Source organism: Pteropus alecto, unplaced genomic scaffold, assembly GCF_000325575.1.
Source record: "Pteropus alecto unplaced genomic scaffold, ASM32557v1 scaffold25, whole genome shotgun sequence".
NCBI classification, from domain to species: domain Eukaryota; kingdom Metazoa; phylum Chordata; class Mammalia; order Chiroptera; family Pteropodidae; genus Pteropus; species Pteropus alecto.
The window spans coordinates 5273731-5298473 of NW_006441955.1; the positions used below are offsets into that span (position 1 = coordinate 5273731).

General features: G+C 35.0%; 1 protein-coding gene across 1 annotated transcript in view; it reads left to right on the forward strand.

Annotated features, from left to right (window-relative positions):
• Nucleotides 1-24743, forward strand: part of ZYG11A (zyg-11 family member A, cell cycle regulator) — a 66319-nt gene that overhangs the window by 29155 nt on the left and 12421 nt on the right. Inside the window, exons 4-11 of the mRNA XM_006919447.2 lie at nt 9622-9762; nt 11674-11850; nt 13954-14018; nt 15222-15321; nt 15420-15473; nt 19235-19396; nt 19472-19516; nt 23072-23266. Of these exons, the coding sequence (XP_006919509.2) occupies nt 9622-9762; nt 11674-11850; nt 13954-14018; nt 15222-15321; nt 15420-15473; nt 19235-19396; nt 19472-19516; nt 23072-23266 (939 nt within the window). The remainder of the gene's footprint in view (nt 1-9621; nt 9763-11673; nt 11851-13953; nt 14019-15221; nt 15322-15419; nt 15474-19234; nt 19397-19471; nt 19517-23071; nt 23267-24743) is intronic.

Here is a 24743-nt window from a genome sequence, read left to right on the forward strand (position 1 = left end):
GTGGCATTTTAATTATGATGTGTCTTGGTGTGGGCCTCTTTGGATCCCTGATTTTTGGAATTCTCTGAGCTTCCTGGGGTTGTATGCGCATTTCCTTCACCAGGTAAGGGAAATTTTCCAGCATTATTTCTTCAAACAGCTTTCAATATCTTGATTTTCTTCAGTTACATCGATCAGATGGATATTTGGATACTTAATAGTGCCCCATATCCTCCTTAAATTATTTTTATCATCTTGACATCTTTTTTCTTGCCATTCTGACTGAGTGTCCTGATTGGCTTTTCTGTCCTCTAGATAGGGCATTTGATCCTCTTCTTTATTCACTTTGTTTATTCCTTTGTTTATTCCATTTAATATACTTCTCATCTCAGATAATGTGTTCTTCATTTCAGACTGGTTCCCTCTTATAATCTCCATCTCCATTTTTATCTCTTTGTTGGAGTTCTGCTACATTTCCCAAAAGTTTATTGAGCATCTTTATAACCAGTGTTTTGAATTCTGCATCTGTTAGATTACTTGACTCCATTATATCTGGATCTCTGTTCTATTTTGTCATATGGTTTCTGCTTCTTTGTATTCCCATTTTGGCTGCCTTTCTGTGTCTACATACTAAGCAAAGCTCCTAAGTCTCCCAGTCTTAGTAGTGTGGATTTGTGAAGTTGGTATCCAGTGGCACAGTCCTGAGAGGGGTTCAGCTGCAGGCCAAACTTAGCCCAAGCCTCTACCCCTCCAGGGCCACCTGTCAAGATTCAGCAAGCAATCCACAGATGCTGTGCTTATAGTTGCCTCAAAAGGCCACACCAGAAACTGAGGCCAGCTGGCTCCAGTGTGAGTCTAGGTACTGCTCAGTAAGGAGCACCCGACTCGCTGAGGATACACCTGGATGTGGCTTGGATGGTGCAAGAGTTGCAGTAGGTAGGGTTTCAGGGAATCCTCTGGGCGGAGCCACCTGTTATCCAGTTTGATGACATCACAGCTATGATGGCGCTGTTTCTGGCGCACTGGTAGCACGGGGAGGACTCAACAGGGAACAGTGGACATTGCTGGCACTTCTGTACCCTTGGCCCTCACTCCGACCCTGTCTTACGAGAAGTCCCTGATGCCCCCTGTGCGTAGCCAAATGGGCACTGGTGCTCAGAATGAGCAGGTCCATCACTGAAAATCTGCTTGCGGATATGGCCCCTTTAAGAGGCTTTTGCTGCTGCCGCTGCCACAGCCTCCATCCCACTCAACTGCTGGAGACCCGGCAGCCCCGTGTTCTCTCCCCGTCCTACCTTTTGCCATTGCAGGGTGATTTCTTGGATTTCTTCGTGGTTGTATGGCTTATTCATCTAGATCCCAGGCGATTGCTGCTGCTGCTTGTTTCCATCACATCTTTGATTTGGTCGCCAGAGGGATGAACAGAGCCTCTATCATCTACACCATTTTTTTTTTCTCTCAACAAAAAGCAATTTTGAAAGAGCTTTAAGAAAAACAGTTTTGAATATTGTTTATAGTGCCTCAAGGTGCTATTTTTAAGGCAACATATATTTAAATATTATGTTCTGCAATATTTCTTTTTTAAAACAATGGTTCTCTTCCTTGATTGCACATTTTAATCACTTTGGGAGCTTTAAAATATACTGATGCCTGTGTCCTGTCCCTCTGTGATTCTGATTTAATCGGTTTAGGATTTGGTTCGAGCATCAAGATTTTAAAAACTCCCAGGTAATTCTAATGTGCAGCTAAGGTTCAGAACCACTGTTTAAAAAGAACCCTTTCTTTATCATTACACCTTAATTCTTCCTAGGCTGAACAAGTAAAGTGATCTGCAGTCACTTTCATATTTTATTCTTTTGATTTGAAAACAGCAGTTGTTGTATTTTAAAGTTTTAAAAAATTTCCTGGCCTCTATAATGAAGGTGGAAGCCATCAGTTACATCATTAGGCTTGAAATAGAGATATAATTTGAACTTTCAGATTAAATATGTATAGTAGAGAATTGTTATCAGAATGTACACCAAGTCCTGTTTAAGATAAATAGCTTTTAATGTCACAGTGATCAAAAGACCATAATGATTAAAAAAAAAGATTTTAGCACATAAACTCTTGGTATATACAATAATATAAGATGTGCTGAAATACTCTATAGATCACTAATTTTAAACATTTTGCTACATTTGTTTTATCCTATCTTCTTGCTATACGTACACAAATTTTTTCAGAACCTTTTGAGGGTAGGTTGCATATCATGCCTCTCTAACCCCTGAATACTTAAGTTTGTATTTCCTAAGAGCAAGGATATTCTCCTTAATGACCACAGTGCAGTTATTAAATTTTAGGAACTTTAACATTGATGCAATACTTTTATATAATATGTATGTATTTCCCCTGTCGATTATACAAACAATGCCCTTTATAAAATACTTTTCCTTTTAGTCCAGGATTATTTTTGTATTCAGTTGTCATTTCTTTATAATTTGGAAGAATTTCTTAGTACTTTCTATTTTTGTGACATTGATATTTTTGAAGAATACAGACCAGCTTTGTTTCATTGGCATTTTTGAAGAATGGTCCTCATTTTGACTTTGTCTGATGTTTCCTCATAAGTACATTCTGGTCCTTCATCTCTGGCTGAAATATCGTATAAGAGATGTCATATCTTCTCAAGAGTGTTACATCCTGAAGCACACAGTGCCCCTTATTAGTCATATTACTTTCATCACATGTCAAAGTATTGTCCAGTTACTATATAAGATATCCAGGTATAGATAAAATATTCTCTATATAGTATTGTTTCTACACTATATATTTTTCCTCTTGGGACTAATAAGTGATATATAGGATTACCTTTTTACTTTATTGATACTGTCTTTTGATGCATAGAATTTTAAAATTTTTCTTGAAGTTTGAGTTGTATATATATTTTTTCTTTTGTTGACTGTGACTTTGGTGTCATCCAATAAATCATTCCTAAATCCAGTGTCATAAAGCTTTTTGCCTATGTTTTCTCGTTAGAGGTTTATAGTTACAGGTCTTTGATCTATTTTGAGTTAGTTTTTTGTATATGGTGTTCAGTAATAAGGGTCCACAACTTCATTCTTTTGCATGTGAATATCCAGTTTTCTCAGCACAATTTCTTGAAAAGACTTATTTTCCCACTGAATGGTCTTGGCACCCTTGTCAAATATCAGTTGACTGATTATTTTTGAGCTTTCTATCGTTTTCCTTATTCTGTATGTCTGTCTGTATGCCAGTATCACGCTGTTTTGATTACTGTAGCTTTGTAGTAACTTTGGAAATCAGGAAGTATGAGTCCACCAGTTTTGTTCTTTTTCAAGATTGTTTGGTCTATTTGGTGTCCTTTGCAGTTCCATATAAATTTAGGATGGGTTTTTCTATTTGCAAAAAACATCATTGGGAGTTTGGTAGAGATTACATTGAATATGTAGATTATTTGGGGTAGTATTGACATCTTAATTCTTTCAATCTGCGGATTTGTGTTCCCAGTAAATTTATGTCTTTCATTTCTTTCAGCAGTGATTTGTCTTTTTATTGTACAAATCTTTTACCTCCTTGGTTAATTCTGAAGTATTTTATTGTAAGTGGAATCATTTTTGTAAATTCCTTTTCAGATTGTTCATTGTTATTGTAGAAAATGCAACTGATTTTTGCATGTTAATTTAATTTTACTTCTTCCTTTGCAATCAAGATGCCTTTTATTTCTTTTTCTTGCCTAATTGTTCTGGCTAGAACTTCCAGTTCTTTATTCAGTCATGAAAGTGGACATCCTTGTGGTGTTCCTGATCTTAGAAGTAAAGCTTTCAGTCTTTCACTATTGAGTATGATGTTTACTGTAGGTTTTTTATACATAGCTTTTATTAAGTTGAGATAGTTTTCTTCTGTTTCCAGTTTGTTGAGTGTGTTTGCCATGAAAGGGTGTTGAATTTTATCAAATGCTTTTTCTGCCTTAATTGAAGACCATGTGAGTTTTTTTCCCCTTTCATTCTGTTAATGTGTGTTACATCTATTGATTTTCATGTGTTAAACCATCTTTGCATTCCAGGATTAAATTCCACTTGGTCATAGTGTATAATAATCCTTTTAATATACTGCTGAATTTTGTTTGCATTTTGTTGAGGATATTTTTAATTAAAAAATTTTATTTTTCAATTACAGTTAACATTAAGTATTTCATATTAGTTTCAGGTCTATTGTTGATGATTTTTGCATTACTTCACAAGGGATATTTATCTGTATTTTCTTGTGTCTTTTTCTAGCTTTGGAATCAGTGTAAAACTGGCTTCATAGAATGAGTTAGAAAGTGTTCCTTTAACTTTTGTTAAACTTTGAGAAGGATTGGTATTCTTTCTTAAATGTTTGGTAGAATTTACTTGTGAAGCCATCAGAGTTAGGGCTTTTCTTTGTCAGATTTTTGATTACTGATTCAGTCTCCTTACTAGTTATAGGTCTATTTAAATTTTCTATTTCTTCATAATTCGATCTTGTTATGTCTTGTGTTTCTAGAAAATTTTCCATTTCATCTGGGTTATTCAATTTGTTGGGCTATGATTATTCCTAATACTCTCATAATTCCTTCCCCCCCTTTAGAATTGGTAGTAATGTTTCCATTTTCACTTCAGATTTCATATTTTAAATCTTCCCCACCCCCCCAATCTAGCTAAAGATTTGTCAGTTTTGTTGATCTATTCAAAGAATTAACTTTCGATTTCATTAATTTTCTCTAATTTTTGTATTCTCTATTCCATTGATCTCTGGTCTAATTATTATTTCCTTCATTCTGCTAGCTTTGGATTTAGGTTTTTTTTGTTATTTAAATTGTAAAGATATGTTATTAATTTGAAATCTTTCTTGTTTTTTAATGTAAACCTTTATAGCTATAAATTTCCCCATTATCACTGCTTTCCATGGGTCTCATAAGTTTTGGTATATTGTTTTTGTTTTCATTTGTTTCTAAATATTTTCTAATATCACTGTTTCTTCTTCGATTCTTTGGTTATTTAAGAGTATGTTTAGTTTCCATAAATTTTTGAATTTTCTAGTTCTCTTGTTTCTAACTTCATCCCACTGTGGTCAAAGAAGATACTTTATATGATATATGTATATTTTTTAATGTATTGAGACTGAGATATGGCCTATTGTGGAAATTTTTCCATGTGTGCTTGAAAGAATGTGTATGCTGCTACTGTTAGGTAGAGTGTTGTTAATATATTTATTAGGTCTAGTTGCTTCATTGTGTTGTTTGTATATGTCCTGTTTCTTTCTGTCTGGTTGTTCTATCCATTATTGAGAGTGGGTTATTGAAGTCTCCATTATTGTAGAAATGTCTGTTTCTCCCTTCAGTTCTATCAGTTTTTGCATCATATGTTTTGATGACCTGTCATTAGTTACATAGATGTTTATATTTATATGTCTTACTGTACTGAATCTTTTATTAATATATAATGTCTAGCTTTTCTCTCGTAACCATTTTTAGGTTTAAAATCTGTTTTGTCTGATATTAGGATAGTCACTCTTGCTCTCTTTCGGTATATTTGCATGGAATATCCTTTTCTATCCTTTCACTTTCTATCTAGTTGTGTCTTTAGATCTGAAGTGAGTCTCTTGTAGACAGCATATAGTTGAATCATGTGTTTTTATTCAGTCTTTTTCTTTTGAGTGTATAATTTAATCCATTTACATTTAAAGTAACTACTGGATGTCTCATTTAAAGTAACTAAAGGATGTCTGTCATTTTATTCTAGTTTCTATGTGCTTTGTAGTTTTCTTTGTCCCTCATTTCCTGTCTTACTCTTTTTTTGTCATTGTTGTTGTTCAGCTGACTTTTTTTGTAGTGAAGTGTTTAAATCCTTTTCTCCTTTTGTGTATATAATTCTATAGCTATTTTCTTTGTGGTTACCATGGGGATTGCATTTAACATTTTAATTTATACCAGCTTAACTTGAATAACAAACAAAAACTCTGCTCCTTTATATCTCCATTTTCACCCCTTTGATTTGATGATGTCCCAAAATTACATCATTATATATTGTCTCCCCAAAGCATAAAGTATTTTTTAAGTTAAATTATGTAAAAAACAAAATTTAGAGTTACAAATATAAGTTATTACACCAACTTTTAGAGTAATATTGTTTTTTAAATGTTAGTTTCTTAAGTCATGTAGAAAACAAAAATTGTAATTACAAACCATTTAAAAACTATCACTAGCTCTTGCAATTGTCCATGTATTTACTTTTTTTTCTTCACATGTCTTCTTGTTACTGTCTACTGTTTCTTCATTTTATCTTGAAGGACTTTCTTGAGCACTTCTTGCAGGGCAAGTCTAGTTGTAATGAACTTTCTTGGTTTTTGTTTATCTAGGAATGTCTTGATTTCTTCATCACTTTTAAAGGACAGTTATGCTGGATATTAGTTTCTTGGTTTACAGATTCTTATTTTGACACTTCGAATATATCAGCTCACTCTCTTCTGGTCTTCAAAGTTTTTTATGAGAAATCTACAGATCTCTTGTACAAGAGGATCGCTTATACATGATAATTTGTCTCTTGTTGCTTCCAAGATTCTCTCTTTGTCTTTGGCCTTTGAAAGTTTGATGACATTGTGGCTCGTTGTGGGTCTTCTTGAGTTCATCTTTCTTGGAGTTTCTTGAGCTTTTTTTTATGTTAAATTATTTTTATCGTCAAATTTAGTAAGTTTTCAGTGGTTTTTTTCTTCAGATAGTGTCTCTGCCCTTTTCTTCTTTTAGGACTCCTACATGTGTATTTTGGTCTACTTAATGGTATCCCACAAATTCCTTAGGCTCTAATTACTTTTTTCTAGTCTTTGCTTTCTGCTCCTCCATCTCTGTAATTTTCATGGTCCTCCCTTTAAGTTTGTCGATTCTTTCTTCTGCTTGCTCAAAACTGCCTTTGAATCCCTTTAGTGAATTTTTTTTTGCACTTAGTATACTTTTCAGCTGCAGTACTTTTGATTTGATTTTAATGTTTTCTATTTCTGTAGGTTTTTCTCTTTTGTTTATATCATTTAATTTGACTTTACATATTCCTTTAGTTCATTGAACATCTTTTAAAACAGTTGTTTTGAAGTCTTTGTTTAGCAGGTCTTTTACAGGGAGAATTTCAGTTGATTTTTTTTTCTTTTGAATGGGCCATACTTGCCTCTTTCTTTTTATGCCGTGTGTGTGTGTGTGTGTGTGTGTGTGTGTGTGTGTTTGCTGTTGAAAAATGGACATTTGAAACTAATAATATGATGATTCCGGAAATCAGATTCTCTCCCTTCCCCCTGGGTTTCCTGTTTTGTTATTGTTTTGTTTGTTTGTTTGTTTGTTTTTGTTTTTTGTTTTATCTGTGCTGAGGATAAACCTGAGGTATAAACTTTTTAAGGTATTTTCTTTTTCCTGGGAATGTGCAGTTTAGAATTTTCTTTGGCAGTTTTTTGAACATCTCATCTTTAATGTCTGGATTGCCAAATGTGAAAAAGAGAAAATTGAAGACTGGGGCAGGGGGAAGAAAGGACACAGGCCCTTTAAATCATCTAGAAGTCACTTTAGCTGGAGGGAGAGGGGCTTTGAACAATTAGGATGGTGCAACAACAGTGGCTGCCTACTTCTTTGCCTGCACCTTTTATCAGAAGCAGAAATTGGTGATCAGAGTATAGATCCCTGATGTTTGGAAGGCAGGGTCCTTTTTCCTACACTGGCTCCCACAAGCTACGTGCAAGCTGCTCTAGAAGCATGTGCTAGTGGCTGGCCTCTGTGTGGGGTGGATAGCTGCTACTGTGTTAAGAGCTGAAATTGATGGAAATGAACCACAATTTACTGTCCAGTCCTTCCCCTGGAAGTTGCAGGCCTTTAAAAAACTCCAGAGTTCCAGCCTAGTTACATAAGGCGGATTGCCCCAATGCACTAGGTGGGAAGACAGATCTATAATTAAATACATTAAAATGCTCATCATAGGTCCCTTTGCCAAAGTTTCTCCATTTGTCTCTTGGTTCTATGAAATTTACCCTCTAGTATATTTTTTAGTAAGGGAATTTGTGTCCATATTCTCTAAGTTCTTATTATTTAGTCTTTTAAAGCTTTGATATTTGAAAGTTAGCTTGGATGGCTATAAACTCTTGTTTGGTTCACCCATTTCATTCCTTGTTTCTTGAAAATACTCCACTTTTGCTTTGTAGCTGTTAAGTCCAATGACAATCTTATTCTGTTATTTATTTGACCCTTTTATGTGGAGGCCCTGATGATTTTTTAAAATTTAATTTATATACTGTGTCTCAGATTTGATGTGGGCCGGTTTTCCCAGGTACTCAGTGTGGGCCTTCAGTGTATTGATCTAGGTCTTTCTTTTCCCCCCTGGAAAGTTTTCCTTGGTAGTAGTTTTAAGTGTTAGTTCAGTTGTCCCCCAGGAACTTCAAGTGTATGTATATGGGATCCTCTTTGTCTTTTATCCATGTCAACACTCAATCTTCTATCCTTTTTACTTAGTTCTTATAATCTCTCGTTTGTTTTCTTGCATTTCTTCCCCTTAGTAAATTTTAATCAAATCTGTCCTTCCTTGGGTATGTAATTTTTTATATTCAGTATGATTTTGTCTTTTTCTTTCTTGAATTTAATCAACCCTTTCTTTTTATTGAAGGTGTGTTTTCATATCCCAGAATTCTTATTGAGAATTTTTAATTCAGTTTAAAGTGTTATGTAACAGTTTTCTTCTGATTTGTTGTTGGTTCATAGGAAGAATTTTTCTCAGCTGAAATGTGTAGATTTACTTTTAAAAACTGCTTTATAGGAGTTTTATTTGGATTTGGTTTGAATCTTCTTATTTATTGATGTTTTTAATGGATAGGATTCCTAATTCAAAAGCATTCTCCTGTTAATTTAGTGATATGAGGTTTCTTCAATGGATAATGATGTTACTAGTCATGGTGGAATGGAGTAGGGTTGTTTTTCTTTCCATTTTCCAGGATCCTGAATTTTTCCTCTTTTATGTCTTTCCTTCACTACCCAGGGATGCTGAAAACAGGGTCATATCTAGTTTTGATTATATTTCTTGTTGACTTTTTTGGTTTGGATCAGGAGGGTACCATTATCCTTCAGACCTGAAGTCTATATATAGACTTTTTTTGAAATTTATTACTTCAATGGTAGCAAGGAAAAATTAATATTAAATAAAAAATAGGTAAAAATGATACTACTACTGAAAAAAGTCAACAGTTTTTTCATTTTAGTTATTTTATGTGGCCTTTTCCCTGTCTTTTATTGTCTAATTTATCCTATACGTAGACATGCATTCATGGTTACTGGTTGTTTAAAAATTTACATGCTGCCCGTTATTCCGTTGAGGTCTTAACTGTACTATAGTTTCAGGGAGATGGTATTTGAATCTGGCTCTGCCACTTAATTGATTTATTATATTTAGCAGCATACTTTGCCTCTCTGGACCCATCTGAAAAATGAGATTAAGGAGAACTTTTACCTGTTAGAAATATTATTGAATGGGAGCAACATTGTAAAGCACATGGGACATTTAACTGAATACCTATTATTGTTTCAAGCACTTGAGGCCCCTAAAATCCTGTGCTTCAAGATGAAAGATGAAACCTATTGGTAACAGTTTTGTTTTTCAGATTGCTGGAGGAGCCAATATGAGTCAGATTTCAGAAGCATTGAGCCAATACAGGAATAGGTCATGTTTTGTGAAGGAAGCCCTCTACAGACTCTTCACAGAGACGTTTTCAATGCAAGTAACCATGCCTGCTATTTTAAAGGTAACTACATTTCAGAAAAGTAGTTTTTATTATTACTTCTTACTTTGTTCAATTAAAGTTGTTCACTAGACATACTGACTGAATACAATAACTTACAGGCCTTATTCTATAGTGAGTCAGAGTGCCCTCACAGAGAAAGGAAGTGTTAGGCTTAACTGCCAGATCATCTCTCATTTGATGATAAATCAATTTGAATCATCCAGTGTTTTGAATTTGGTCTGAGAAAGGTATAATAGGACCATTATACTGTTTTTCCTAAAACAGGAGTTAATTATTTATAAACATGAATTCATTGTGCCCTAATTGTTGTTTCTTATTTATTCGTTCATTTGTTCTTTAAATCTAACATCTGGTTTTCTGAAAGAAAACAATAACAGCATCCCCAATACTACAGAACAAAATAACAATAATGAAGGTGGCCAGATCTCCCATTTAAAGTATTTTGTGAATGTAGTAAAATTACCAGTATTGATAAGACCAAACTTTGCTTTTGGTTTATAGAAACTTGAATTTATTTTAAATGTCATTGGAAGTATTAAGTGGTCTGGGAAAGAAAACTGAAATTATTTAAAATTAAATGTAACAGGAAAATGAAGAGTTTTAAAGTCACCTTGTCTTTTTTATTTGTAATTCTTTGCAGTTCTTTTAAAATATGGCTATTTCTATACTGTGGGAGATTAGCTTTATTCATAACTTAAAAGCAATACTGTGTAAAGGGAAAACTGAACCTTTGTTTCCCATCTCTAGTGAGGAGATTGAATTAGGTATTCTAAAAGTCCTTTTCATATCTAAGATTCTGTGATTTTTGAAATTCATGTTTCTTTTGGTTTCTACATGTACATGTTGCAGATGATGACAATCCCGTGATATTGTGAGAGTAGTTTAGCAATATGGAAAAAAGTCATTTTTTCCATATTGCTAGTAAGTATCCCACCTACTATGTCTCCAGGCTCCATGAGTTCATGCAGCTATCAAAGTTGACGGGCTCTGGTCTCTTAAAATCATGGCTCATGCAAGTATCAGCAGACTTATCCCTGACATGGGTAGGAGTGATTATCCCTAATTGATAGACAAAAAAAGATCACATTGTTCCTGAATGTTAGAGCAGGTGTGATCTAAGTAACACCTTCATTTTATATTTGTGTTCTAGGTCTTCTAGTCTGTCTTCTAATTACTTTTATATATGTTTTACTCCTTTTCAAATACTTTCAGAATTCTTTTTAATTCAGATTTCTTCCTTCTCCATTTGTGAGTTCATCTCATCCTTTTGTCCACTTTGTGTTTTTCCCTATCACATCTCCCTTCCCTGGGAATCTCCATTCTATCCTACCTCCGTCTGCTTCTGTCTATATCCTGTCTGAGACCTTTGCCTAAATGTTCTCTTGCAATGAAGCCTCTTGATTCCAGCCCAGAAATAATTGCTTTCTCCATAACTACCTTAGGCAGCACTTTATTTATACCTCTCTTAGGGTGCTTTTTTTTCAGTTTCATGTTTTGACATCATTCACAGTGTTATTTATATACCTTATTTTTTCTACAAGGCTTTATGCTAAGGAATAGGGTATAAGTGATTCATGTTTGTGTTCCCTGTAGTGCTTATCGCAATGCCTTATATGAAGTGATGCTCAATTAATGATTATTAAATCACAGATGAGGAAATAGTGGTCCAGAGAAGGGAAGTGACTTGCCTAAAGTCACACAGCTAGGTAATGGCTGCGTTTGGATTAAAAGGTATTGCTGATGTCCTAAAAAATAAATGTGATGTCCTAAAAAAAAAAAAAAAGCTGTGGATAGGGAAAATCTGTTACTTTCTCTCCCAATGAGCAGATATTTTTGCCAGCTGTCACAAACATAAGACAATATAAAGAATGCTAATGTTGTCATAAGCCACTAAAACAAGTTTATCTTCAGCTTGTGGCTGTGGGAATGAGGAATCATCCGTTGGATTTGCCAGTGCAGTTCACAGCCAGTGCTTGTGCCCTCAACTTAACACGCCAGGGCTTGGCGAGGGGGATGCCTGTTCGTCTGTTGTCAGAGGTCACCTGTCTACTTTTCAAGGCTCTGAAAAATTTCCCCCATTATCAGCAGGTAACTTAAATCGAATACTTAACTTAGCTTCTTCACGAAAAATATATGAAAAATATGTATTATTTAGTTCTGATTTTTCCATCTTATCTGAGTGAATTGAAAGGAATGCATGTTTGTTACAGAAAAAATAAGAAATATGGGTAAATAATATGGTTTAAATTTTTAAAATTTCTCAGAAAACAGTTACCCAGAAACATCTGTTAATACTTTGGTATGTCCTTATAGGTTTAACATCACATGTGAAAGTTAAATTAAATTAAATCATAGATCTAACTATAAAAGTTAAAACCATCAAACTTCTAGAAGAAAACATGGAAAATATTTGTGACCTTGGAGTAGGCAAAGTTTTCTTAGGATACAAAAAGTATACATCAAAAAAGAATAGTAAATTAGATGCATCAAAATTAAAAGCTCATACACACCAAAAAACATTAAAAAATGAAAAGGTGCTTACAAGCCATGGGCTGGAAAAAATGTTCATTTTGTACATATGATATAGGTCTTTTATCCAGAATATAAAGAACTCAATTCATTAACACAAGATAAACCAATTTTTTAAAAAAGCAAAAGATTTGAACAGATATTTCACCAGAGAAGATATGCAGATGACAAATCAGCACCTGAAAAGATGCTCAGTATCTTCAGTCATCAGAGAAATGCAAATTAAAACCACAGCAAGTTACCACTACACAACCCCTGGATTGATTGAAATTAAAAGATAATACCAAGTGTTGGAAAGGGTGTGGAAAAACTGAGATTCTCATATATTGTTGTTAAGAATGTAACAACTACCAGTTTAACAGTCTCATAGTTTCTTTAAAATTTAGACATATACCTTCCATACCACCCAGTCATTCTACTCTGACAGGAATGAAATATACATATATCTATATAAAGATTTATGCACAACTGTTCATAATCTTTATTCATAATCTCCAAAAACTGAAAACTTCCCAAATGTCCAACAACAGGTGAATAGATAAACAAATTATGATATAGTCATATAAGGAAATACTATTTGGCAATACAAAGGAATGAAGTACTGAATGAAGTATATGGATGAATCTCAAAAACCTTATGTGCTGAACAAAAAAGCCAGACACAGAAGAGTAGATACTATATGATTCCATTTATGTGAAAATTTAGAACAGGCTAGTGTGTAATGACAAAGTTATTTTCTGAGGCTGGAGTTTGCAAGGTCAGGATTTATTGGAAGAGGCATGGTGGAACTCTTTGGGGTGATGGGTGATAGTGGTTACACAGCTATATAAATTTGTTTAATTGAAGTGTATACTTAAAATGGGAATTGATTTTTAAAAATAAGGTGGTCTTTCCTCATTAAAAAAAAAAATTTATTTGTACTTTCTCTTAAAAGTTGGAAGATCCTTTTCAATCCAGTCTTAATTCCTGCATAATAATCATGAGTTGGAGCTGAATAACAACTGCCGTTTAAAGAGAGCATGAATTCTCCAGTTTGCCGTAATTCCTACCACTCCTCTGTTGTTTCACATTCAACCCTCTTCACTTGTTTATGTTACTGCCTAGATCCTGTTGGCACTTGAGGTTTCTGACCCCGCATCATACACTATACTTTTGTCACACTGGGCTACACATGGCTTTTCACAGAGATGTTGTATTTTTCTATAACTATAGCTTTCCCAGGAGACCTTCTGTCTTTTTTTCCCTATCTGTAAAGTCCCATTTCAAATCCTACCAATCTTAGGTAGAAAGTAGAAACTCTATCATAAGCTAGTTATGAAATCTGATAAGGACATTTATCATTTAGTAGATGGGCCTGGCTTCAGGTAATTGATTTGGATTGACATACAGACAGGCCACTCTCCACACAGGTCCTTTTGGGTTTCAGGAAGAAGAGACCACCCCCGCCCCCCGTCTTTTCCCAAAAACAGGGGAGGATTGTTTTTTTAGGCAAAGGTGAATATGAGTTTATTGGTAAGATTAAATGAAGAACTTGGAGAGGGCCAGGTGCTCAGTGAGCTCTCAATTAGAACTCATTTGAAGCACCTTCCACATGCTTAGAACCTTTATTTGGAATGGAGTATATACATTTGCTAAAAAATTTTTTTCATTATTCTCTTAAAGTTACAGAAGAATTGTCTTCTCTCCTTAACCAATTCCAGGATTCTTGTGGATGTTCCATTTGACAGGCAAGTATAAAACTTGGTCATTTGACTTTGGGTTATTGACCAGTGTTACTCTGAGCATTGTTGACTTTTGGGTTATTAGTTTAGCAAGAGTGTGATTAAGGCTGGGATAGGTGTTTGGGGAGAATGTTCTTTTGAGCCTCTTCTGCAGAGGTGGTTATAACTACCCTACCTGCAAGTGTTGACTCCCAAAATGTGATTCCAGTTAAAGATAGTGAGTGGTAAGAACATGCCCCCCAGAAAGTCAAACATATTTTGATTCAAGTTCTCATCTTTCATTATGTTTGTGCATAAGTTTCTTCCTTTGTAAAATAGTGACTTCTTATGAGGATTAGATATGGCGATGTTTGTAAAGTACTTATCACAGTGCCTAGCTTAAGAAGTACAGGCCCTTCTAAATATTAGTCATTCTTTTTGTTGTTATTTTATTGATAATAATTTTTTAAAAATTCTCATCCTGGATTCCAGAGGGATTCCTCTTGAAGACTTTGTAATCTCCCAGATTAATGAGTTCAAAAACATTTGTAAAAGTTGCTGCCAACAGCAGGAAAATTAAGTACAAACCCACATGAACAAAGCGTGTGATTTGTGGGTGCTGGGGTTTAGGCTAAGCCATTCTCAAATTTAATTGAAATATGTACTTAAAATGGGAGTTGACTTTTAAAAATACAATAGGAAAAGTGGTCCTCCTCATTTTAAAACCAACCTCTATTTCTACCTTCTCTTGAAGAGTTGGAAGTTCTTTCTCAACTCAGTCTTCATTCCCATATGGCAATCATCAGTTGGAGCTGAGTAACAACTGCCCCTATAAAAGGGCATGATTTCTCTCTAGCTAATTGATTTGTTTGCTGTGGCATTTTAACACTATCTACATAAATTCAGATTATAGGTTACTGCCTCACGGGCAATAATTTGTAATTTGAATTACAAATTAGTAATTACATAGTAGAAACTAAATGCTAAAAAATAAGTCTTTCTTAAATCTTCCCATCTTTCTTTGAATCCTGTGCATTTTGCTCACATTTGCATACTCTCCTCTTCCTCTGGATCTCTTCTTTTTGCCAAATGCTCTTGATTTTCATATCCGAGGCTTTAGAAGTTCAAAACTACCTTTGTTACAGGATTCGTTGAGGGAGGCTAAGTGATTTCTTCTCTCTTCATATACAGTTTTACAAACTTTATTGTGAGAAAAATACTACTTTTCAGGTTTGATGCTGCCAAATTTGTTATGAGATGGCTCTGTAAGCATGAAAACCCCAAGATGCAAACAATGGCAGTGAGCATCACCTCTATTCTAGCCTTGCAGGTATGTGATTGCTAAAGGCAAGGTCTCTCTCCCCCTAGTCTTGATGGAGCTTTGATGGAAATCTAATATTTCACTTTCAACTTTTTGTTTGCCCATAGCTCTCACCTGAGCAAACTGCACAACTTAAAGAAGAGCTCTTCATGGCAGTTAAGGTAGGTTGATTGTCACTTATATAACTTTTTTTCCCCAATAAAAGTAATTTATAAACACAATTTTAAAAATTAAATAATTCTAAAAGGCCTATAAAATTAAAAATCGGTAAGACCTGCTCCTCAGAAGAAATTAGCGTCTACTAAATAAAATATTTTTTGGAATTTCTTGATTTATCAGTTTTAGATGTTACCTAGTGATTCTCTTGCTATGGTAAATAAAAACTTAGCTCTCATACATATATCTCTGCAAATTACCTCCTTCCCTCATCCCCAGCAAACATCACAATTTTAATAAATCGATAATGAGAGTTTACATTATGATTATGCTAACATTACTTACTAAAAAATGTACATCATTGTTTTATTTTGTACCTCTCTTATTTTATGATGAGGCTTGAGCCTTTTAAAAATTGTGTTTCCTGAGACTTGTCTATTCATGGCTTTTGTATGTTTTTCTTTTGGGTTGCTGCTTTTTTTTCTGATACGTAAGATTACTTTATATATTAGGAATATAAACCTTTGACTCTCGGATGAGATGCATGTATTTTTCTCCAGTTGACTCTTTGTTTTTACTTTATTTATGACATGTTTTGCCATGTAATAACTTTTTTTTACTTTTAATGTGGTTGAATTTTTTTTTAATGCCTCTGTGATTGATAGAACACTTTGATTATTTTTAAAAAATAACTAATTTTTTTTTAATCTATGGTTTTTTTCTTTTATTATGTAAATATTTGATTTACTTGGATTTTTTTTTTTGAGATGTAGAGGTCTGTTTTTCTTCTCAATGTCTTCCCAGTTGTCTCTGATAATTTATTGAATAATATATCTTTTTTCCACTGTTATGCAGTGCCATCTTTATAATATATTAAATTCTCATGTATATTGGCATCTATTTCTGGACTTTACCCTCTTTTGTTAATTTGTATGTCTATTTACATGTTGGTGTCACATTTTTTATTTTCTAGCTTTATAAATCCTGATAGTTAAGATCTTTCCTTGGGTTTCTTTCAGTTATTTTTACCTGTTTTATATGTGAATACTAGAATTGGTTTGTCTAGTTCTAAAAAAGCCCTGTTTTGGGGGGGATTGTGTCAAATTTATAGATCGACTTAGAAGAATTGACATCTCTGTGATACTGATTCTTCCTGAGAGCAGTGTATGTTATTCCATTTATTCAATCTTTCATGTCTCCCTGAAATATGTGATGTTTTTTTCATATTGATAGTGTACACTTATTTATTCCTAAGGCTTTTACCTTTTGCATTGCCGTTATAAGTAGTATCTTGTGAGTATTTGGTATCTAGCCAGTAGGTTTGGGGGATAAAAATCAACAGTGATTTTGGATGTGTTGATTTCTGAGATGTTTGAGATGTCAAATAGGCAGTTTGATATATGGAGCGCAGCTCAGAGATGTGGACAGGGCTAGAGAAATAATTTGAGTCATCAGATCTGAAATGGGATGAAATCAACCTAGAAATTGTGGAGTGTGTATAGGGAAAAGAAAAGGGTTGAAATAGTAAGAGAAAAAGAAGAGGAAGAGAAGGAGAAGTCAGAAAAGGATATAAAAAAAGAGCATCTAAAACAAGTCAGAAAACCAGGAGAGAGTGGTGTCTTAGAATCCAAGCGAATTACTTCAAGAAAAATTGGGCAGACATATCTGGTGCTATTGAGTGGATGAGCGAGATAAGGACAGAGAGTTGACCGTTGAATTTGACAAGATGAAACTCATTAGTCATCTTAGTGAAGTAGTGGGACAAAATCTTACTGGAGCACAATGTGAGCAAATGGTGGGTGACAACTTTTGATATCTTTCAATGAGAAAACAGAAAAATCGAGATCCTATATGGGGCCGGTAGGTTTGTTTTTCCATGATGGGTTACATTAAGATGTATTTTATGCTCATGAGAATAATTTTGAAAAGAGAAAAAATTGATGGCATAGGCAAGACAGAGGGAAATAATTTTGGTGCCAAATCTTTGTGTGTGTACAGGAATTATATAGAGAGCAGAAGTAAAGATGTTGGCTTTAGATTGGAGCAGAAAGGAAGGCAGAGTACATTGATGCATGTACAAGTAGGTTGGTAGATTTTAAGAAGAATAGCTATAGTTCTCAGTGAAAAATTAGATAAAGTGGTCAAATGAGAGGAGTAAAAAGATGGCAGTTAAAGTTGAGAGAAAATTATGAATTAGTCTTTAGAGCAAATTCATTGAGAAATGTAGTAGGATTGCCAGGTACAGTTGAATACCCTTTTGAAGTTTTTTTTTGGTAGGTGAAAGGAGACTCAAGTCTTTTTCAATATTCAGCTGTTTGGCAGTGGGGCATGAAGTAGGGTTTAACTAAGGAGTTTTGCCAAGATACTGATACAGAGAACAAGTACTAAAAGTAAATGAAGGGAAGAATAGCACTGTAGTTGTTGGAGAGACAGTTTTAGAAAGTACCAAAAGTTCAGGCTTTAGATGAAAACAAACCAGGTTTTCAGCCACTAGCCGTAAGACCTTAGATAATTTACTTATCTCCTCTGTGCCTCACATTCTTCATCTGAAAAACCTGCATCATCTGAATAATGGGTGTTTGCATAGGAGTAATATTTCAGTTATTTTGAGTATTATTAAGATAAAAATATGTAAAGCATCTAACCATGGGCGTGGCCACAGTTGTTGTTTTGAGGGTAAGCCTCACTTCCCCTTCTCCCCCTCTGGCCTTGCTGCCATTCACTCTGTTGACCATCTAGATCATGGCTGCCAGTGTTATGTGCTATCTTTGTATTCTCTTGGCTCTCACAGCTTTATTTTTGTGATGAACTCTCTTGATACATTCTCTCCTGGTTGGGTAAAATATTTGAGATGATCTCATTCCTTCTGAAAACAGACATTCTGATTTGTTGAGTGTTGTTATACTTTGTCTTCTTATTAGCTGGTTATGTGAAAAGGGCTGTCTATTTCCTCTCACATGACAGTCTGATATGCTTGAAAGAAAGCGTAAATACTAGGCTTAACTTGTCTAGAAATATTCTGATCTCAAATGGTATGCTGGAATCTATAAAGAGAGCCAGTGATTTCTTCAAACTGTTACGGCATATGGTTATAATATTAGTGTTACTCTCTAGCCATACTGACCTACTCAGCGGCCTAGTACAGCAAACTTTTTCTTTGTCTGGCATATTCTTTTCCCCACCACCACCTTATCCACTTTCCGTATGTCCCCAGTCCTTGCTTGGCTGGATTATCCTCTGTCTTCTGTCCAGTTTATATATTGTTTTTGTGTGGATGCTTCCCTCTTCCACCTTTTCTAAAGTAAATTCTTAGGCTTTTATGTGTTTCCTTCAGAGCATTTACTAAAACTTAAAAAATATTTTATTTAGCTGAGAAAAACCATCTAAATTTTGATCTCTCTTACCCGAATAAGTGCCTGACTTCCAGAAGGTACTGACGAGATAGTCTCAATAAATGAATAATAGAATAGCTGATATGCTCTTGACTATGTGATTTATTAACAAGCAGCAAGAATTAGATTAAGTGTTCATTAAACTTTAATTTTTTCCCCATTTAATCTTTATAAAAATCCTAGGAGGTAAGTGTAACTCATTTTATAGGGAGAAGTGGATCACAAAGGTTTTAAGTGGAAGAACTTGGGTTTAGAACCCAGGTTTTATTTTTTTATTTTTTTTATTTTTTAAACTTTTCTTAACTATTGCTTTCCTTATCCTGGAATTGAGTTAGTCATTATAGCCTCTAACTCCCTGTCTGTTTGCTTTTTAGGAACTTCTAGCAATAGTAAAACAAAAGACTACCGAGAATTTAGATGATGTCACCCTCTTGTTTACTTTGAAAGCACTTTGGAATCTTACAGATGAGTCTCCAGCTGCCTGCAAGCACTTTATTGAAAATCAAGGATTGTCAATCTTCATCCAAGTCTTGGAGGTGGGAAGACGGGATTAATTTTACATGTCAAGTTCTTTTCTTCATGATAAAGTAACCTGTGCTTTCTTTTGACAGACTTTTTCAGAGTCAGCAATACAAAGCAAAGTACTTGGCCTTTTGGTAAGGTGAATTGTTTTGAGTTAATTATAATTACTTTAAAAAAATAGGAAAGTAACACTTATGTAGTACCTACTATATATGCTAGGCACTTTTGTAAGCAATTGACATGTATTGACTCATTTAATCTTCACATCATCCCTATAAAATAAATATCATTATGTATCAATCATCTATTGCTGTGAACAGACTACAGCTTAAAACATCTGCCTTTTGATTTACTTATGAATCTGTGGGTCAGCAGTTTGAACTCAGCTCAGTTGTACAGTTATTCTGGTCTCTTGTGGAATTACTCCTATAGCTATAGTCATCTGGTGGCTCAGTGAGGGCTAGGTGCTGTAATATAAGATGGCCTAACACATCTTACAGTTGGAGTAGGTTATTAGCTGGGCCTTGTGTCTCCCTAGATTTCATCATTTGGCAGTTTCAGGAGCAATAAAAGGCAAGGCCCACTGCACAAGCACTTCCTAAACCTCTGTTTATGTCACATTTTCTAATGTTTCATTGGCCAAAGCAAGTTACATGCTTTGGGATGTTTTCCTACAACCACTTCTTCAACTGACACCATCTGGGTGTCCTGCAGTTCAGTTCAATTCAGTTCTGACACTAACAACCTGGAATTAATGTCAGATTCCACAAGTTAAAAGGCTCAGTCCACAAGACTACCTTCACTTTAGATGCCAGTCGTAAGTCCTTAGGCCACCTGCACTTCTGACTGACTATAAGTTGGGAGTTTCACAACGCCCTTAGGTAGATAATTTGTTAGAATGGCTCAGAATTCAGCAAGGCATTTTACTTGCTATTATCAATATATTATAAAGGATATAACTAAGAAACTGTCAAATGGAAGAGAAGAATAGGGCAAGGAAGGAGGAGTGCACGTTGAGCTTCCATGCCGTCTTTGGGCACATCACTCTCTCAGAACCTTGATGTGTTCACCAACCCAGAAGTTCTCCAAACCCCATCATTTAAGAGTTTTTTTATGGAAGTTTCATCACATATTTATTAACTCATTATTAACTCAATCTTCAGCCCAGAGTTTGCGGGTGGGGCTGAAAGTTCTGGGCTTCAAATTAATGTTTGATCTTTCTGGCATCCAGCCCCCATTTTGAAGATGCTCTTATCATTCCTATCACTTGGGAAATTCGAAGAGATTTAAGAGCTGTGTCAGGAACTGGGGACAAGGACCAAATAGATATTTCTTATTATGCCCATGATTAAGCCCAGATTAGAGGAGGTGGCTCTCCCTTGATAGGAGCAGCAAAGTCACATTGCTAAGGGGCGTATAGACAGGGATAGGAAAAATTGTGTTCTATACTCTACCACACATTGTTATCTACATTTTATAGAACTAGAATCTGAGCCACAAGAGTGCCATTTACCCTGTGTTACCTAGAGAGTAAGAGGAAGAATCAGAATTCAAACTCACGCAGTCTGGCTCTAGACCCTCTGATATTAACCTCTTTAATACACTTCCTCTTTAACAAGGCAATCCATTTTTTAGAAATTTCTTTGTTTATCATACTTTCTTAGGATGTTCATTATCGAGAAATTTTTTTGTTTCCTAAAGGTAAAGGTGAAGATTTGCAAAAAGCAATAAAGATGTACTCTGCAGTTTGTTGTGCCAGTGCTGTAGGGACACAGATACATGAAATATATCAAGCTGATGGTGCTTATAGCATTATGTTGGGGAGAGGATGTATGACATGTTTATAAATAGCCCTCTAAGATTGACTGTGGTAAGTGCTAGAAAAGAGGCACAAAGTCCAGTGGAAGCCTTTGAATTCTAGATCACAAACTCTTTGAAAGCAGGAACTCTTGTCTTTTCTTTTGTGTCTCTAGCACATACAGGACTTGGAACAGAGTAGATGCGAAAGGTTTCACAGAGAGGAAGATTAATATTGGAAATCTGGAAGATAGAGAAAAGTAGAAGGGACAAAGAAAGCAGTAGAGAACAAAGGTCATTTTTGGCTAGGGAAAATGAAAAATATAATCATGTGAGAGACACTGTAATACAGACTAGTGGGAATTTTGGGAGAAGATAGGAAGAAGAAAGCAATGGGAAATCAGTCCAGAAAGGTGGATTGAATCCTCTTCTGTACAGTACTAGGTATCCTACTACTAGCTGACCTAAGAGATCTTTTACTCCTTATCTTTCTGAGAGCCTCTCAAAATACTACCTTCTGAGGTTGTCTCTTTTCCTTCCTTTTTCTGAAGGATGAATACCCATAATCTCCTATAGCTCCTATCTTCTCAACGTTTTGTTCCATAGACTCTTGGAAAGAAAAAACTAATATAAAAGTAGCCTCTGCCAAGTTTACAAGAGAAATCTTGGGGTTCAACCAAGGTGTCTCTCTCAGTTACATTAAGGATGTTATCTAGCATCTTGACTCGTGTTTGGAGCTACCATCTGTGACACTTGCTGTTGAAATTATGCTAATGACAAGAAGGATAGAACTGTAGAACTGGTCTTGGGAAAAACTGGAGGAGGGTGGTATCTCAAAACAGCATAATTTTCTGCGTAGTACCATATGGTATTTTCAACATACTAGTCTGTTGCCTCTACTTCTCTGAAAGCTGCTTCAGAAGGATTGGTAACTGCTATGTTCACTTAAACTTGTTTCACCTCTAAACCTTACTCTATGTAAATCCATCTTGCTAGCAGACACTCTAGAGAGATTCTTCCTCACTGGCTTTGAAGAAGCAAGCAGGCATGAAGTAAATGGTTGGAGAAGGGAGAAGCCTACATGACAAGGAACTATGGGCAGCTTCTAGGAGCTAAGGTGGCCTCCAGCAAGAAACTGAAACTCCTAGTCCTATAGCCACAAGGAAATGAATTCTGCCAGCAGCCTAAGTGAATTTGGAAATCAACTCCCCCACCTCAGTGGAGCCTCCGTATGAGAGTTCAGCCCAGCTGGCACTTTGACTGTAGCCTTGTAAGACCCCAGATTAGAGGACTTAGCTAAGCCATGCCTAGGCTCTTGACCCACAGAAACTGTGAGAAAAATGTGTGTTGTTTTAAGCTGGGGAGTTTGTGGTAATTTGTTTACACAGCATAGAAAATTAATACAATATATAAAATAAAGAAAAATGCTACCCACCCTTCATTGTTGCTGTTAAACTTCAAGCTAATATAATACTTAATGGCCCCCAGGAACATTAAGTATTTGAGTCAGGCCTGGATTTACATTCTAGTTAACCAGGTATTAGCAAGGTGAACCCGACAAGTTAGTTTTGATGAGTCAGATTTCTTTGTATGACTATTTTAAAGATGAAGTGAGATAGGTAGATAAAAAGAAGTTTTATATATCTAGTGCAGTGCCTGGCACTTAGTAAGTGCTTACTCAGTGTTGTTGTTTTTTTTTTTATCTTTTTATTACTGATCGTCATCATCATCAAGGGATGGGATTGTGATGTTAGGCTAAATTAAGAGAGAGGCAGATGGGACTGAGTGTTCTGAATATATCAGAGCTAAGCACTAGGAGAGACAGTGTAAACAGTTCCTGATTCTCCCCTCCTTCCCTGTCCCTGATATTCTCTGCTCCATCTGACCTGTAGAACAACATAGCTGAAGTCAGAGAACTCTCTTCCAAGCTGGTGACTGAAGATGTGGTGAAGCATATCAGCATTTTGCTCCATAGCAAAGAAATGGAAGTCAGCTATTTTGCTGCAGGCATCATAGCCCACCTGACATCTGACAAACAGCCTTGGATATCCTGTGACCTTCAGAGAAGTGTTCTTCTCCAGGATCTGGTACAAAATCCTGAGTGATTTCTTTTTGCAGAAAACTTATTTTTCTAGATTACAAGAGTTTTAGAAATATATGTTCATTGTAGAAAATGGGAAACAAAAATATAAAGTATTATAAATTACCCATATCCCCCAAAGCTAAGTTCTGTTAACCTCTATTTTGTCACATTTCTTCTGGTATTTTTCTTTTATTAAAAAGTTATACATGCAGGCAAGTGTGTATGGCTTATTCCAATTCTCTTTCCCACTTTCAGCTCTTTTTAATGCTATTTCTTTTTGTATTCACCTCCTTGTCTCTGAATAATATATGTAGCTCCTTCTTGACTATGCAGTTTTAGGCATGATCTATTAATTTTCCCACTCCAGAAATTGAAAGTTGTTTTTCTCACTCTCCCTATACACACCCTTCCTTATACCCTAAGTATAAATCTCCTTTTGGTACATTTAAACATATTCTATTTACTTTAGCTTCTCAGAGACTTATTTCCCAGAGCCTTCTGTCTTTCTTTCATCTGGTCTGCTTTTTTTGTATATCTGCTGTACTGTTATCAGTATTAAAGGATATTCCTTTAATATAGTCCTGGGGATTTTTTTACTTGTATTGGTTTTTCTGTTTCCTGGATTGCATGCCTTCCTGTTTTTTGATGTACTCCCTCATTTTGCTAGATCATATCCTCCAGTAGCTTCCTAAAAGAGATGCATGAAAGAGAAAATTTGAAACCATATCCATTTGAAAAGATCTTCACATTTTAGTTGATCAAATGGCTGAATATAGAATTTTAGTTTTGAAATATTTTCCCTTCAGAATTTTTAAGTCATTGCTTTGTTGTCTTTTGTGTCTCAGTATCACTGTTTGGAAGTCCCACGCCATTTTTCTTTGGAAGTTTTAAGATCTTTCTTTGGTCTCAGTGTTTGGAAATAACAGTGATGTGTCTTGATATGGATATATTTTCATCTGTTATGTTTGGCTACTTATAACTCTGGAAGCTTGTTTCCTTCAGTTCTGGGAAATTTCTCCCTCCTTCTCTATCCCCTTCCTTATCTGGGGATGTCGGCCCTACAAAGTCATCTTTTTTATTTTTATTTTTTTTAATTTTCATTTTCTTTTTCTTTTTTTTTTTTTAGTTTTCAATTAGCTGACATTCAGTATTTAATTTATATTAGTTTCAGGTGAACAACATAGTGGTTAGACATTTATGTAATTTACGAAGTGATTCCCCTGATTCGTCTAGTACCTACCTGGCTATACATAGTTATTACAATATTATTTATTGTATTCCCCATGCTATACTTCACATCCTCGTGACTATTTTGTAACTGCTAATTCAAACTCTTCTTATCTATTTCCCTATTTGTCTTTTTAAAAAATCTTTTTCAACTTCCACTCTTTCTATTGGATTTTGCATTTCTGCTACTATAATTTCAGTTTCCAAGAACTGTATTGTTCTCTTGAGTGCTTCTTTTTTATACAATATTTTAT